Source organism: Podarcis pityusensis (assembly GCF_964106645.2).
Source record: "Podarcis pityusensis genome assembly, chromosome: 8".
Lineage (NCBI taxonomy): Eukaryota > Metazoa > Chordata > Lepidosauria > Squamata > Lacertidae > Podarcis > Podarcis pityusensis.
This window is the reverse complement of record NC_138033.1, coordinates 39588649-39605028: the sequence shown is the minus strand read 5'-3', so window position 1 is coordinate 39605028 and position 16380 is coordinate 39588649. Positions and strand designations below refer to the sequence as shown.

The window sequence follows — 16380 nt, the reverse complement described above, 5'->3', positions numbered from 1 at the left end:
TCTTTATAATGCACTAGGGAAATAAGATTCAGGATAGCGTGAACTCGTTTGCGTTGGCTGGAAGCTTGTAATATTGATAGGTTATACTTGGTTTTGGTACGGAAATTCGTCGTGCTATGCAAATATTCCTTTTATTTCTGGCGTTTGTTACCATGATAGTTGGTTATACTCCACTGAAAAGCGGGAGAGAACTAAAAGTATCAATGTAAGATTTATATAACATAATGTCAGGTACAATGTAATGTTACGACATAACGGCATGAAGCTCACTAACCTCTCTGACTATTATTTTTGCTATTTGTTAATTAATTCTACTCAAATAAAACGATTCCACACTTCTTGTCCCGCGCATGGAACCACGCGTTTTACTTGACAACCATGAAGACTGGGCCCTCGGGATGAACGCTACCTTTGCGTCATCCGGGAGGCGGAGCGACGAGCACGAGTCAAGAGGCTGTGACGTAAACGAAGGAGGTTCGGATACGCGTAGAGAAAAGGAGAAGCAGCGCCTATCTTTTCTCACTCTCCTTCCCGTCATCCCCTGCGAGCGGCGCGGCCTGGTCCGGTTGCCATGGAGCGCGCCGCGGTGCTGCGCGTCAAGAGGAAGCGCGGCGGGGCTGTGCCGGCCGAAGCGTTGGTGTTGGCCTGTAAGCGGCTGCGGACGGAGGAAGGCGCTGCCACACCGGGCGGGGATGAAGTGGAGAAGAATCTTTTCAAGCTGGTGGCCACCGTAGCCTCGGAGGTGCGGTTGAACAGGACTCGGTGCTCTGGCCTGGGCTTGTTTGGGCCTGTCGGTCGTCGTAGTTATCCAATTCTTTTTACTCACAGAAACAATAAGTTAGGCCTCAGGCAAAGGCATCAAAAATAGCTAAAATAAAATAAAGATCATGTGCGGTGAAGTTAACAACGCGGTCATGTATAGTTCTACTCAAAAGCAAGACTCCTACGAGTTTCCTGGGGCAAAGCCATACCTATGGATTGTGCAGCTACATGGTGGTTTTTCACGACTCGTGTCAAAGGACATGCTTATAGCTGGCAGGTTCCTGCAAAGTATGATTTTAGCACCTAGGATAGCTCAGTTGGTAGAACGTGGGAGTCTTAATCTCAGGGCTGTGGGTTTAAGTACCACATTAGGCAAAAAGATTCCTGCATTGCAGGGGGTTGGACTAGATGATGATCCCCCTGGTCCTTTCCAACTCTGTGATTGTATTCCAGGACTTATTATTGAGTATTTCATTGTGCTTTTGTGGAATCATGAACTCATTATTAATAGTATTGTTGACATCTCTCTCATAACCATTTCATCACTCTGCACCACATTTTTCTTTCTTTTAAGGACCATCTGATGCCAAACAGGCAAGCCATTATTTGTTTGTATCTATATCTCTCAAACATTTAAGGTGTTAGGTGATACAAAAATGATTAAATTTTAGGGAAAGAATGCTACTGCTCCCCTCCAAATAATACTTTTCAGGGATTGTGAATGTAACAACCCAAATTTGTTTTGAGTGTATGTTTAATTTGTTGTTTGTTCTTGTGTGAAAAAGAAAAGAAGACCCACTGTATTAATTTGATTATAATTCTTCAACATTTAATACATGTTGAAGTGCTTTACAATCCTGTGCATCGGGGTGGGGAATTTGTGTGACCATCTGGGTGCTGCTGGTCTACAACTCCCATCATATGACCCCACTGGCCATACTGACTGTGGGGGCTGATGGGAGTTGGGAGCCCAACAATATCTGGGGGTCACAAGTTCCCCCACCTGTGTTAATACATGTTTTCTCAATGCAAGCATGTTTCCTCAGGTGACCAGGTAAAGGTTGGTAACCCGTTGTTCTGCTATGTTAGCTCACCTGGTATTAAGTTCCATTCATCTCAGTGGAGTTGCTTTTGAGTAGGATTGTGCAGGAAGAGAATCAGGGTGTGATTGGGATGGCTGCTTAACATCTTGCCAAAGCAGAGGGCATTGATCTGCATAAAATCTGCATACATGTGTTAATTTATAGGTATAGTTGCAAATTTGGAAATAATTACTGTAATTTGAATAGAAATGCATCTTCGCATAATGGGGGAAATGGTAACCAGGTTCCCTGTGTATCTGCTTAATATGTTGTCCAGGTACTAATTATTGATGGACCACTACCTCCTGCTTCTGCTCTGCCTTATTACTTTATCTTTAAACTGGTCTTGGACCACTTAGCTATTCAAGTAGAGGTCTGTCTGCTGACAGTGCTTCAGGTAGAGAACTGTCCTCTGTAAACTAGGGCACATGGCCATCATAGCAGTAGTCCTCTGCTCACACTTACTTGGGGATGTAAGTACCATTGAGCTTGGTGGGGTTTGCTTGGAGATGACATGCATAGGGTTGCCCTGGTAGACATCAATGTTGCTAGACTTCCTGCTATGTCCCAAACTTTAGCTTTAGAAATGAGTAAGGAATTAAGAGGTAAATCTCTACCATTCAACTGTACATCCTTCTTTAATCCGGTTCTTGGAAGAAATGTAATCTGATGATTCTGAGAAAGTGGCAGGGAAAGGGTTAATCCACACATTGCACTATTTCTCTGCTCTCAATTTCCCCTCTAAAAAGCACTTGCCCAATGTATTCTTTTTTCCTTTTAAAACTGAGCTATTGGAGCAACACTGTACATACAGGTTGGTATACAACATGCATTTTGGCTCCCAAAGTCTGTGATGTAGTCATTTGTAGCCAGGCTTTCTTTGCACAAATTGTCCCCAGGTTGCATAGAGAAGATATACTGTGCATTGGAATTAGATAGGTATGTTTCTGTAGTGATTATGCTGGCAGAATATACAGAATTGTTTACCTGTTATCTTTGTTTTGTATATATTCATTTCCCTACACAGCAACTGGGCTCTGAGCAAGCAAACAGTCTTCTTTGTGTTTGTGTATTGCTTATTATGGCTGTAGATTTGTTCTTTAAAATAACAAGCGTTTAAGGCATGAATTGAAGTTGCATTTTTGCTTTCTTCAGGATGAGCCTGTTGAGAAGTATGTAAAAGAAGCCATTACCAAAAGCAAATCAGCTCAACTCTTGCGACCTTCACTAGGAAGTGCCCAGAGAGTAATTCAGGACCTTCGTTCTTCCAAGTATGCCAGCAGACAGGAAAGCCGCTACCGTCTAATCGCCAGCCACCGACCAAATTTCTCCGATGGAGAAAGTGAAGTACTTCCTGCGAATGGGGAGGAGTTGAATAAAAGCAACCATTTGGTCTCTGGAGCAAGAAAGGACACTACACATGAAGAAAGCCATGGTATTGCAGACTCCTGTGGAAAATTTCAGTTGTTTGATATTGAACAAGAAGAGGATGTAGAAAAGGATACTGGTATGTCAGCTGCACACTTACAGGTTGGTATTGAGTCCTGAATGGTCAAGTTTCTGGATTAAAATATAGCAAGACAGCAGTTTATACAAAAATGCGAACTCTATTCAGACATCACACCAAACCTTGAATTGAATCAATAGGAAAGGACCTTGAAAATCATCTAGTTCAATTGTCTGTAGTTCACTGCTAGTGATAGTTTAGAATCCAAACCATAGCTTGATTTATTCCAAATTTAATAAGTAAACCAGAGTTTTGAGTTTCTTCTCTGCTTTCAATTTCTCTGCTTAGCATTCCACTTTCAAGGTAAATTGGTCCCTGGAGGGGAAGCAAACATTATGATAAACCATACATGAACTCTGGTTAGCAAACCTAAATCTAAAACACGACACTTGATTGTATTTTACCAGCCAATCTCAAATAAAGGTTTTCTGTTCAGTCAATACACCAAACCATAGTTTAGGGTTTTTTAATCATTGTTTAGCCTGAAATCTGAATTGAATCTTTATGTCTAGTAATTTGAGAAGTTTATAAGCAAGCATTTTTAATATGCTTTCCAGTGGTTTTGACTAGCACAATTGGCAATCTAGTTGGGAGAGGCAAAGAATTTCAAGACAGTGACAAAAAGGATGCTACTTGCAGGTGTATTTGTTGGCAATGTAACTGTGTATTAGACTGCATAAGTCTCTGGGTGCTCAATTTTTGAAGCTAAAATCACCTGCTAATTCATGTTTCAAAAACAGTTTCCAATTAAACATGTGAGGGTTGTTTGGGTACATAGCCTATTGCTTTTGGTGTGTATGAAGGGCCCACAGCTTAGCTGTAGAGCATGTGCTTTGCATTCAAAAAGTCCCAAATTCAATCCTTGGAGAGCTGTTGCCAATCAATATTGACAGTATTGAGCTAGAATATGATGGGGAACTTTCAGCTGACCCAGTTGTGACAGGCTTGACATCTGATCTATGGTGTCGGGCACAGGAAAGTTCAACTAAAACAGGGGAGGAACCTTAGAGCTCCTTCTACGTACACTTCTTATTCTAAGTAACACTTCTAAGTATATTCTCAATATACATTCTAAGTACACATATTCTTCCTTTACAGCTACAGCTTCAATTTAAGCTGTGCTGAGAAGAAGAATCAAGAGCACACTTAAGAGTGCACTCAGGATTCATTCTTTTGAAGTTGAGTAACCTGAAGTCATAGTTGTTTCTTAATGTGTAAAGTCCTTGTTGACCACTAGATGTCAGCAGTTGGATGCAGTGCAGAATAGCATAACTTCTAGCACCTTTCAGAAACAGGTACAGTGGTACCTCGGGTTACATACGCTTCAGGTTACATACGCTTCAGGTTACAGACTCCGCTAACCCAGAAATATTACCTCGGGTTAAGAACAGACCTCCAGAACGAATTAAGTTCTTAACCCGAGGTACCACTGTTTTAGTGTATTGTGTGAAATTTAATCCTCAGTTTGCAGGTATATACATGGATACAGTGAAGTAATGCAAAACACAAAATAGTAGGGTCTAAAGGGCCTCCCTGTTGTGTATATTTTGGTGGAGGGGTGGTGGTGGTGTGGTGAAGAAAGCCTAATTGCTAGGTGAGTAGAAAAAAAGGAAGGGGACAGGCACCATGTGTCTTTTAAAATCTTTTCAATAGACATTAAACGACAAATGTTATTTATGTTAACAAAGTCTGACTTATAGGAAACCATTAGACAGTGTGGATTAGTAAACCTTACACTTGCTTCCATCATAGGCTGAGCACATTTCCATCTGCTTAACCCCATTCCCCTGCAGCAGAAGACGTCAGTGGGCTTTGCTAAGTAGACAAGAGCAACATCAGGGCAGGGAATGCTGCCAGAATAATCTTGGCACAATATGGATACCATGTTATTTCTCTTCCTGATATTACACTTAACGTGATGTTACTGTATTTTCTTAAGTGCGTTGAGAGTCTCCAGGATACAAGTATTCTAAACAGAAAACAAAGTAGCCTGTTCCTTAGTGCCCTTTTACAGCTCTAGCTGAGAACATCCAATGAACAAAATTCTAGATAGATTATTATAATTTGTCACATTTACCTTCTATTACTGTTTGAGATTTTAGCAAAGAAGTATCCACTGCCCAGTGTGTTCTAGTTACACCAAGACTATGTCTACTTATTGATGCTTTTAAATGAGTAAGAGGCAGAATGGTGGGAGACAGATATTTTTGAACATGCATTTTTAAACAAGCGGTTTGTATCCTCCTCCTTCCCCCAGCACAATATAGTCAAAGTTAAATTTGCATTTTGCTTTTGCATTTAACAGGAGGTAACTATTATTATTGAAGGGGTTTCAACCAGCAATTTGAAAGTCACATATTAGTTTATCTTTTAGCTGTTTATAGTGAGATGCTTATAACACTTGTGTTCTATCTAACAGAAACCGGGTTCAGATGCCATTCTCTGTAATGCTGTTGAAATGATTCGTGAGAGTTTAACCATAACGGACAGTAAAGAAGCAGAGCATAATTTAAAGGAGGAATATGTTTATGACATCTACTGCATGGAAACAGCATCTCCATGCTGGATTGAGAACATACTGTCTGTTCAGCCCTACACCCAGGATTGTGAACTGGTAAGCAAATGGAAAAGAATGTCAAATAAGTGACAAAGGGGACTAAAGAAGAGAATGAGAACCTACTGTGAATTTAGGTCAACATTAGAGCATAAAAGCAAATATATGGGAGCATTTTTAATTGCTAATCACATTTAAAGACAAGGTTTAGTTTGACTGACTTACAAGAATATCCAAATGGGTTAGGCGGGATATAAATAAAATTTTATTATTTATTATTTATTATTACGACTGATAACTGAAATAAACTCCCAAACACTGTTTATTAGATAAAACTGAAATAAATTGGATGAATCAGAATGTTTTAAAAATTTCACTGGGAAAGGGTCCATTTGAAGTGGAGGACAGAAACACTTTTACTTTTTGGCAAGTCACAAATAAGGCAGAGGGGAACAGTGTGAGATTTGCTCATTCACATTCTTGAATAATCCTTAGATTCAGGAAGGTTGTCCGTGCTTGCAAAACACAAGCTGTATTTGCTAACTGCTCAAAGGCATAAAGGTTTTTACACACACACACACACACGCTTAATAGGCATAAACAAAACAGGTTTCAGCAGGGATAGGGGAACATGTCTGACCATAGGCCATACAGGTCTAACAACACCTAGAGCGGGGTGGTGGTGTTTATGGAATCCATCGCTTTTCATTTCTGATGGCTAACTTTTGCATTAGTTGATGCTTAGCAAGTGAGTTGCAGTGGAGACTTTCATCTCTGAAAATGCTTTTCAATTTTAACATGCAGGTGGATGAAAATCACATTGCCGAAGAAATATATGATGATGAGGATGATGAGAACAATGAGAACAATTGGCGAAATGACTACCCAGATGAAGATGAGTTCCTCCCTGGGGAAGATGAAGGTATTTGATGTGATGGGCAAGCCAGTCAGCAGTTTCACTTTAATTGTTAGCGTTAACCATTAATATTACTCCCATTACTCCCAAACTAGGTGTCAGAAGACTCAAGTGAAACCAACTATGGTTTTACCCTGAGAATGAGTAGCCCACATATAAAAACCTTGATGGGTCTAATATGACCCATCACTTCTCTAATTACTTTGAACTGGGAAGTGGATGACGAGATGATGAGCAATCTGAGACAATAAGCAAATAGAGGAAAATATAGTGCCTGGGGCATTGGCAGAACTGCAAACCTAAGCATCATTGTATCCTGTAAAATCTTTCCCACGTTTCCAAATTATTTTTTCCTCCTAGAATCAGAGCATGGAAGCATCAGTGATGAAGATAATGGATATATCAGGAGAACATGGGAAAAATATCAGTCTGATGTCTTGTTGGAATTCGAGTATGATGGGTTGCAGGAGCTGGATTCCGAGTAGACACTGGAACCTTAGTGCTCAGAAGACATTAATTATGTGTGAATTTGGAAGTTCATGACATACGTCGTGCCGCTTATGTACAGTGGATGCTGCAGTGCTTATGAAAGCCTGAGTGTCACTGGTTGTTCAAGGGTAAACAAGAGATTTTAAATTATGTATCTAAAATTGAGTAATCTAATCCTTATTCTTGCAGCTGTTGTCTCCATAAAATGGTACACTATGTGAGTAGGGCATCTCTGAACTTGATGGATATCAGTTTTTACTATGTTGGAATCTTTGAAGGCTTCTTCTGAAGTTAAGTAAGAAGAAATTCCTATCTATAAGAAATGTTTTAGTTTTTCAGGTAAAACTGTAAAACTGGAAATGCAGAAAAAATGGAGATAGCAAATATGTATTCTGAACAACTCTTTCAAGGTCTCAATCTCTTGCCATAAATGGAGCTTCTGCCATAGATTGACAGGAGACCATTACTCATTCTGTGAATTGTTGATCTTTGCACTTTAGTATGATTGGATTACCGAGTAGTATGGCGTTCCTATTGACTTTAATATACAAATAAAAGGCAGCTTTTGTTGAATAGTTTCTTTGACTGATTTTTTCCCCTCTGACATGGCCCTTACCAGTAGGTAGTTTTAAGTAGATAGTTTGCTGGTAATCCAGTGAAATGTATTACTGTACTGTTTGGTAAGTTGTCTGAAGTTTGTAGACAACACCGACAGTTTGACTCCTTGTCTTGTTTTTCTTTCTAGTAAGGTGAAGATGAGCTGCATTGGGTTTGACTGGGGAGTTCCAGCTACCTTGAGGGAAACAGTATTGCATTCCTTCAGTAGGGTCTGGGTTTTAATAATTATTGTCTGGTGGCAAATATCCCTTTTTAGAGCAAAGGTGCTTGAATGGGTGGCGGCAGTCCATATTCAGGTATGTTTTGTGAGAACAGGTTACAGTCATACCTTGGGTTGAAGTTGAGTGCTTTCGGGTTGCGCTTCGCAGCGACCTAGAAGTAACGGAACGCGTTACTTCCGGGTTTCGCCACTCATGCATGCGCAGATGGTCAAAATGATGTCACACGCGAAAGTGGCGACACGCACAGACACACAGCCGCAGGTTGCGTTTGCTTCAGGATGCGAACGGGGCTCCGGAACGGATCCCGTTCACATCCTGAGGTACCACTGTATCTGGATCCATTTCCATCTAGCTCTAGAACCTAACATGACATTGTTGACAAGTCATCAAGAGTTTTGGAGTCACGAATATGTGGTAACACCCAGCTCTATCTCTCTTCCATCTGATTCAGAAGAGGCAGATGCTTGACCCAGGGCTTAGAGGTGGTGGTAGGCTGGTTGCAGGACAATAAACTGAAGTTGAATCCTGAAAAAACAGGGTCATTATGTTCTGAGTTATTGAGGTGAGAAGATGGCTTATTCTAAATGAGTTTACAGGCCCCTGGAAGGAGCTGGTCCACTGCTCTGTTGTTCAACAGGGATTTAAATGTTGGTCTTGCTTCAAGTCCTACCACATTTTCATTGTGATGCAGGTGAAGATGGGCCCTAGAGGTCTTGAGTTTTCACACATACCTCCTTTGCTGGGTTGGATCAAAAAATAGTACCAATTTACTGTGCTTTCGGTGCTTTTTCTAATAATTCCTAGACAGTGAAGGGTTTTTTCCCCTGTTGCGGCAAGCAACAGAAAATTTAGTAATACCATGTTTTCTCACCACTCAAATACCAGTACAAGAGGACCAGTGCACTACAATAGGTGTTGCTGAGCTTCTGTATAAAGCTTATCTTGTAGGCTTGCTATGAGAATAAAATGGGATGATTGTGTATGTTGCCATGATACCAATATAAACATGAACAACAACAGAACTCATCCAAGTTTCTGTTACACATGGAGATCTGTATCTGGATGTATGTAACTACTGTATCTGTAACCAACTGGATCAGGCTCCTAATTAACTGCAGTTCCAATTGCTCTCATGTAGTAAGAAAGGTACAAAGAAGCATTTTTTAAGAAATCTGTTGGAATTCCTTTTTTCAGAAAGGCTTGAGCATGGAGCTCTCTGTGTGCTGCTTTTCTACAATTAAACTTTGGATGGGGAGGGTACAAAGCAAAATTCAAGTAACACTAAAACATTTCAACTAAACATGGGGTAAATTCAGTATTAGAAATAAACAAACAAGGACGGAGCAAAACCAGCTTTACCAGACTAAATAATAAATAAAACCAACCTACACAAAACAACGCTAGCCTTAGCGCACTGCAAAGGCCCACAGCAGCATGTCTTAAAAATAATATGGAGTGGGGGGTGGGGGTTATGCCTCCAGATGGTTGATAGGTGGCTGGAGATGAAAATGACGGAACATCCTCTTCCTCAGCTTCCTCATTTCCACATTAAGTGGAAATACTTGCATGACACTCAAGATACAGTCTAAATATCCCTGCACGGTTATGCTGCTGCCCTTCTTGTAATTCTCAACCAAAAGCATATGCAACACTGCTGCAGCAGTACTGACATTCTTCCTGTCCCATATAACTTTTCTTATATGTATGCATTCAAAGTAGTATGGTTAAGTGTACATGTTTTCTTCACAAACAAAAAGGAGCAGGCGTATCAGAGTCTCACCGTTTTATTCCCACATAGTGGAAGTTTCATCCTCCTCCCACAAAGTTCCAGCACACATTGACATCATATAAAAGCAGCCATTGTTATTAACAATCAGTTGGACAGATCAGGAGCTATCCTTTGCAGTCTTTTTAACAGTATGTTGGGAGTGTAATAACCTAGAGAAAACTTTACAAAGGAATGCCAAATTTACACACGGGAATAAAATAAAAGTATGTGCTTTTAAGGATTATGTTTTTACAGTTTCAAATAGGTCACTGTTTATTGAAAATAAAAGTAAATGCTTTATTCCAGTTTCAAACCTACTAAAGAAGCAATAGGATAGATGGGTTGTTCCAATTTTGGGTTTACTGTCCATTTTGAATCATTATGTTAAATCTAAAGAATGGAATTCTTCAAAGCACTTCTCACATTTTCTGCAGGTAAAAAAATAAACACCAAAGGAATATCTGGATAAATGGACCAGATTATAAATCCAGCTGTGACACTAAACCATTAAAATCTGCAGTGCAGGAAAGCCCCACTTTTTTCACAATCACATGCCTATTAATGCAGGTTCAAGTCCTTTAGTCACAAATAAGACATCTGAATTGAGAGATTTCAGTATTTTTCCTCAAGCTGCAGCAATATAGTTGCCCTCTTATAGGGCTGTGCACTACAGTATTCAAACTAATATTTAGACAACGATGTCAAGTTCTGGGATTTTTATTATTTAACAAATGCAGATAGGGTTTTGTTCAACTAGCCATGTAGAAGTAACCAGAAACTGTGTAACAAAGGACTTCTAAACAAAACCCTTTGGTTTTTGCCTCAGCAATTGCATATATTTCTATTATTTAACACTAGGAAACCCCTGTAAGTATGGCAGTTTGCAGGCAGGGATGGGTGAGCAGTGGGTGGGTTGGAGGGGGTGGACAATACAGACATCCTCTTAATCCTTTGTAGGATACTTGCCTTCAGGAGCAGGACAGGTTAGCAAGGTTGCATGGAAGGCCCTCTGCAACTCTCCCATAGCCAGCCCCTGACATGTGATGTGCCTTCCCGCAATTATCCCAGCCAGCCAGTCTCAGTTCTTGCTGGAAGTTAAGACTGCTAGTGGCACACACACTCCACTGATACACTGAGAAGATAACATTGGGAATGAGAGAGAAAGCAGCTGCTTCTGCAACTACACTACAAGCTGGGCAACTGGGCACACTGGCCCAGGAAGCTATCGGTGAGAAGTTTTGATGTGGTTCCTGCTGCTACTAAACATGTGGGTCACAAGGAGAGAGGTGACACCCACCACCACTGTTGCTGGGAAGACTGGCCCAGGTAGCTGCCACTGGAGGGTGTGGAGCTCAGTGTGGTCTCTGCCACCACTAAACTTAGCAACCAGACTCCGACATCATAAGGTGAGAGAAGAGGCGATTGCAGCAGTTGCTGTGCACAGTTTGGTGAGCATGCTGCTGCTGAAGGAGTTCCTTGTTTCAGTTCCTGCCATGTCCAAACTGAGCAGCTGGCCCCAAGCAGCATGAGAGGACAAGGAGGTGGTAGCAGCAGCAGCAGCAGCTGCTTGTAATGGCTGTTGTCCCAATTGCTACCATCTGCTGGATTACTCCCAAAGAAAAGGAAAGGTCATACCATTAATGAACCTGTTCTCCAGCTTAAAACACCAACAGGTAAAAAAGATGAACAGTGCAATGATATGAGTATTTACTCATCGGTCCTACTATGTTCAACAAAGCATACGTCCAGATACGAGTGCATAGAATTTCAGCTTCATAGCAGAGTGTCTACTCATAAGTAAGCCTCATTAGACTTACATTCGGGTAAGTGGGTATTGCATCCTTAGTTTTATCTCAAAGCATTCCCAGCTGAACTGACCTCCCCAAGCCTGTAAACCAATCGTGCAAACAAATTCAGTATTGAACAGCATTAAGTCTAAAAACATAAATTCCATAAAGGGTGGGGGATCAAACTAATTGAGAGGCTTGCTTCTCTATTTTGTCCTTTAGTGAGTTCTAATACAAAGCTCCTTGATTTTTTTGGTACAGCAAAGTTCAGTGAAACATTCTTACATAGAAAGAAAGGCAAGAATAACCGTAGATCATCCAGCTTCTTTGAGAATCAGTTTACCAAATTATCAGGCTAAAGGATATTGACAAGCTGGAACATGTGCACAGGAGGGCAACCAAGATGGCCAAGGGTTTGGAAACCAAGCCTTATGAGGCCAGTTTGGTACATTTAGCCTGGATAAGGGGAGATTCAGAGGAGATACGATTGCCATCTTCAATTACATGTTATTCATGGATGATGGAGCAAGCTTGTATTAACTTGTGCGGGTTCTAATCTGAATTGCCCAAAACGAAAACTTACCAGCTTTTCCTAAAGCTTAAAAGTTTTACTTTGTTTAATAATAAAAAGCTAAACTTTAATGTGAAGGAGAGAACAGCAGCTTCAGGGCATTAACTGCCATCCGGTGTCCTATAGGTGAAGGAACCAGTCCCTGGATCTTTAGTGACAAATTCAACTCCTCTTATGCAATAGTTTGTCATTAACATTGATCTACAAAGGACTACTTCACACAAAACAGCTGAACTGTTGATAAGTTGGGAGAATTGTCGGTGCCTTTCAAACTCCAGCCATTTGGAATTTGTATCAAGCCTGTTGCTGGGCTGCCTATTTCTGAGCTCTAGAATACAACACTCAATTTCACTATTAAAGAAAAGTTTAGAATCTGTAGATGAAAATCATAGTAAGTTCTATGCCTGAGAAGACTGGCTTTTCAATCACAGTTTATAAAACAAAATAACAAACACTAGATCATGACACAGTATGATCTGGCAAGAATCCAAGTTTAGTAAGAATTCCAGATTCCAGTGAAGTTTTCTGTCAATTCATCATTTCTTGAGCATCTTGTTTTACCTTTTTAGTCACTTTTGCATCTTTATATAGATTTGGTTTCTAGTTTTTCTTCTAAAGTATCCATTTCTGTCAGAACACAGTAGCAAAGTAGCTGAGTGGCTCGAGTGACAGCACCTGCCCAAGAGGTAAAATAAACAATTAACCAGGTAACTACCTACACAGCAACAGTTAGAATCACTAGCTTACTGAAATGAGACTGGTAGCTGCATCAGTGGTAAATACATTCTTAGAATGAGGTCTAAGTACTACAAAACAATATTTGTTATATATAAGCATAAAAAATACACAACCATTTTCTCTTTTCTTTTAATGACTATCACCCACTTAAAAGTTTTCTGAAATTAAAACTTATGTGATCCTTCTATTAATCATTCATTAAAAGAAACAACCCCCCCCCCCAAAAAAAATACCTTACCTAAAATCTTGCTGACAAAGGGTGGTCTTTTGGAAACGGGTAAGGAGACTCCCACGAAGTATACTGGAATCCCTGAGAGTGCAATGCCAATGCCAATCAGGGAATTAATGGTGTCACTATAGAGAGGCACCACCACCAGAAATACTGAGCATATGCAGAAGACTATTGGGAAAAACAGGCTCAACTGTAAGAGAAGAAATGAACTAGAATCAAGAACAGCCAAGTCACACTTCAATTTGTACTTTTTTATTCTCTTCAAGCATAAGATTCTCATCAGAAACCACCTTATGCCAATCTGGAACCACTTTCTGCCTACCTAGAAAGTGTAACAAATGACACAGTGCAAGGCTACTCATCTCGGCGCATTGGTGTAATGTCTCTGAATGTATTAACTACAGAATTTGAGCCGTTATCATTCTCACCTTGAGTGGCCTGTGCCGATCTGGTTGCTTCCAACGGAGGTAGAGTTGCCCAGCAATTGATAGTCCCACAAAGAACCAATAGCTGAAGCTGAAGTAGTTAATAAGCTGGAATACATCTTCTACAGTCAAGTATATGAGAGTCATGGTACACTGTTAGGAAAAAGGAGATGAATACCATGAAAACCTCAAGAGAGGCATTTTTAAAAAAAAATTCTCTGTCATTAGCAGCATTTGCTCATTTTTTTGGTAGTGTCACCATAACACAGCATCCTCAAACCTGTAGCCCTCCAGATGTTTTGGACTCCAACTCCCATCAGTCACAGCCAGCCCATTCTTAGAATGTGCTGCATGGGCACAGTTCAGAACAACAAAGGCATGCAGAAAGGTATCCTAAGTGGCTACATCACAATGATACAACATCTACCCCCTGGCAGCTCCAAGCTTAACCCCCACCCCCCCACCCCGATGGCATGCCCCATTTATTAATGAAATGCTTATTGGTAATTTTAAAGTACAGCTGTTATGATCACTGTATATTGTGAGCAGTCTTGAACACAATTTCCTTTGTGGAAAGGCAGCACATAAATTAAATCGTAATCTAATTTGGGCTGAGATTCAATATCCAGAGGTTAAGCAGGGAATATGTTGTTTCAGTTTACAATTCTAACTTATAGGGACAGGGTGAGTTACAAAATGAAGAAATTTAATAAGTTTTATTAGCTCTGTCCACCGTCCACACTGAGGGAGCATCAGAGTTTCTACATTTCATCAGGTATATACAAGGTGAAACATCTGTAACTAAAAAGTCTATCTAGTTACTCCATTATAGGGGTATAAAAAGCCACAGTAGTTAACTTACGTTGAAGAGAAGCGCTGGGACTGGTGTAAATCTTCCTATGTGGATCATCGACAAAAGGTCAGGCAAATGACCCTCCCGGGATCCAACAAAGAACAGCCTACCAATAATAATAATGATGATGATGATGATGTCAGATTAGACAGTTATATTTAATATTAAGTAAATAGCAGCAGCTAATACATCAACCTGTGATTTATTTTATCCAAGCCAATGCTCAACTAGTCTGATCTGAAGCATTAGCCAAGACAGTCTAGGACTGCAACCGTTATGAAAGATTTCATGCATCACAGAATCTAGACATCATTTGCTTCCCTTTTATACAAATGTATTTGCTTGGTTGAATGAGCAGCAACATTCATGCAGATGGTGCTTATTTTCAGATTGGAAACAAAAGTATTGGTCTCAACAAGTATCTGTTCCCTCCTACCCACCCTGAAAATGGTTCCAATTTTGTTTTCTGCACATGGGGCAGCCTCTTCAATCCTCCCAACTCATAGCTGCATTTTCCTCCTTTGTCCTTTTCTAAACTTCTGTGCAAGATTCAAGCAGATTCTTTTGAAAGGTCATAGCTCAGAAGGAGAGCACCTGCTGTGCATGCAGACAATCCTGAGAAAATACTCCTATCTGAAACCCTGGAGAGCTGCTGTTAGTCAGTATAAGACAAGACTGAGCTAGATGGACCTGAGGTCTAACTCTGTGTACAGCTGCTTCCTTTCCTGAAACTGCACCCTTAATAGAATCTGTTATAACTGACTACAGGCATGTTTATCTGTGTAGAAGGATGAATTTAAGAACAATAGTCGAAAAGGTATGTAAGGAAAGAGTACCTTTGTGACAGTTTATGCCAGGGGTAGGCAACCTAAGGCCGGGGGCCAGATGCGGCCCAATCGCCTTCTCAATCTGGCCTGCAGACGGTCCGGGAATCAGAGTGTCTTTACATGAGTAGAAAGTGTCCTTTTATTTAAAATGCATCTCTGGATTATTTATGGGGCCTGCCTGGTCTTTTTATATGAGTAGAATGTGTGCTTTTGTTTAAAATGCATCTCTGGGTTATTTGTGGGGCATAGGAATTTGTTCATATATTTTTTTCCAAAATACAGTCTGGCCCACCACATGGTCCTGCCCATGGCTGAAAAAAGTTGCTGACCCCTGGTTTATGCTCTTAAAACTGCAGAAGTGAAGTTTTGTATCCCAGCTAGTTTGTTACAGAGTATTTTGTTACAGCTAGTTACAAAGTACATCTGTTGATTTAAAGGGGGGACACACACCAAAAAACAACAACCCTGAAGACAAACACTGAAACCAGGAATATAAAGATCATGAGCATCTTCAGAAAGCCTGTACAATTTATACCAAGCATACAATGGTAACTCCCCCACCCACCCCTCTCTCTCTTTGGGGTAGGTATAGCCTTACAGATTACTAAAATTAGACGCTTTACCTAGATGATGCCAAAATAGATGCATTGAGTCCACCAAAGCAGGACAAGGCAACAGCAATCGGGATTGTCCAACTGAACATGCCAAATACTTGCTCAGCAAATGTCTAATGTAAGAGGGAAGGGAGAAAAATTATAACATGTTGAAACCTCCACACACAGAGAGATTTCTTTGTAAAATATATGGTCAAAAAAGTACCCAGTCTGTACAACAGAGTAAACAACCCATCAGCAGATATGGAAAATGTGTCCTGCTCTGAAGTTCAAGTCCTATTAGATTGAATTTCAGAAATAAATTCAATTTGAATTTACTGTTTTAGAAAGTCCAAGGTACAGAGAATTGTGGGCAATCTTGAACAAATTAGATTGCTAAATGATTCTGCTTCTTTGCCCTGCCTAGGGCCCTAGGC

The 16380-nt window shown here is 40.4% G+C and overlaps 2 protein-coding genes across 5 annotated transcripts in view; one reads left to right on the top strand and one right to left on the bottom strand.

Annotated features, from left to right (window-relative positions):
• Positions 1-522: 522 nt before the first annotated feature.
• Positions 523-7883, top strand: SLC7A6OS (solute carrier family 7 member 6 opposite strand). Its single transcript, XM_081015891.1, has 5 exons — positions 523-742; positions 3000-3374; positions 5771-5965; positions 6710-6827; positions 7182-7883. The coding sequence occupies exons 1-5, from the start codon at positions 572-574 to the stop codon at positions 7304-7306; spliced, it is 984 nt and encodes a 327-aa protein (XP_080872017.1). The 5' UTR covers positions 523-571; the 3' UTR covers positions 7307-7883.
• A 2034-nt stretch (positions 7884-9917) lies between these two features.
• SLC7A6 (solute carrier family 7 member 6) overlaps positions 9918-16380 on the bottom strand; it is a 32709-nt gene continuing 26246 nt past the window's right edge. For all 4 annotated transcript variants that reach the window (XM_081015858.1, XM_081015857.1, XM_081015856.1 and 1 more), the window contains 5 exons: positions 15974-16077; positions 14533-14629; positions 13674-13823; positions 13252-13435; positions 9918-12950 (listed from right to left, as the gene is read on the bottom strand). In XM_081015858.1, coding sequence (XP_080871984.1) covers positions 12859-12950; positions 13252-13435; positions 13674-13823; positions 14533-14629; positions 15974-16077 — 627 coding nt within the window. In that variant the 3' untranslated portion in view covers positions 9918-12858. The remainder of the gene's footprint in view (positions 12951-13251; positions 13436-13673; positions 13824-14532; positions 14630-15973; positions 16078-16380) is intronic.

Bases quoted from the DNA above. Each gene is read 5' to 3' on its own strand.
- SLC7A6OS (XM_081015891.1), top strand. From the start codon at position 572: ATGGAGCGCGCCGCGGTGCTGCGCGTCAAGAGGAAGCGCGGCGGGGCT. The intron at 3,375-5,770 runs GTTGGTATTGAG...TCTATCTAACAG, and splicing joins TGTCAGCTGCACACTTACAG to AAACCGGGTTCAGATGCCAT. The intron at 6,828-7,181 runs GTATTTGATGTG...TTTTCCTCCTAG, and splicing joins CCTCCCTGGGGAAGATGAAG to AATCAGAGCATGGAAGCATC.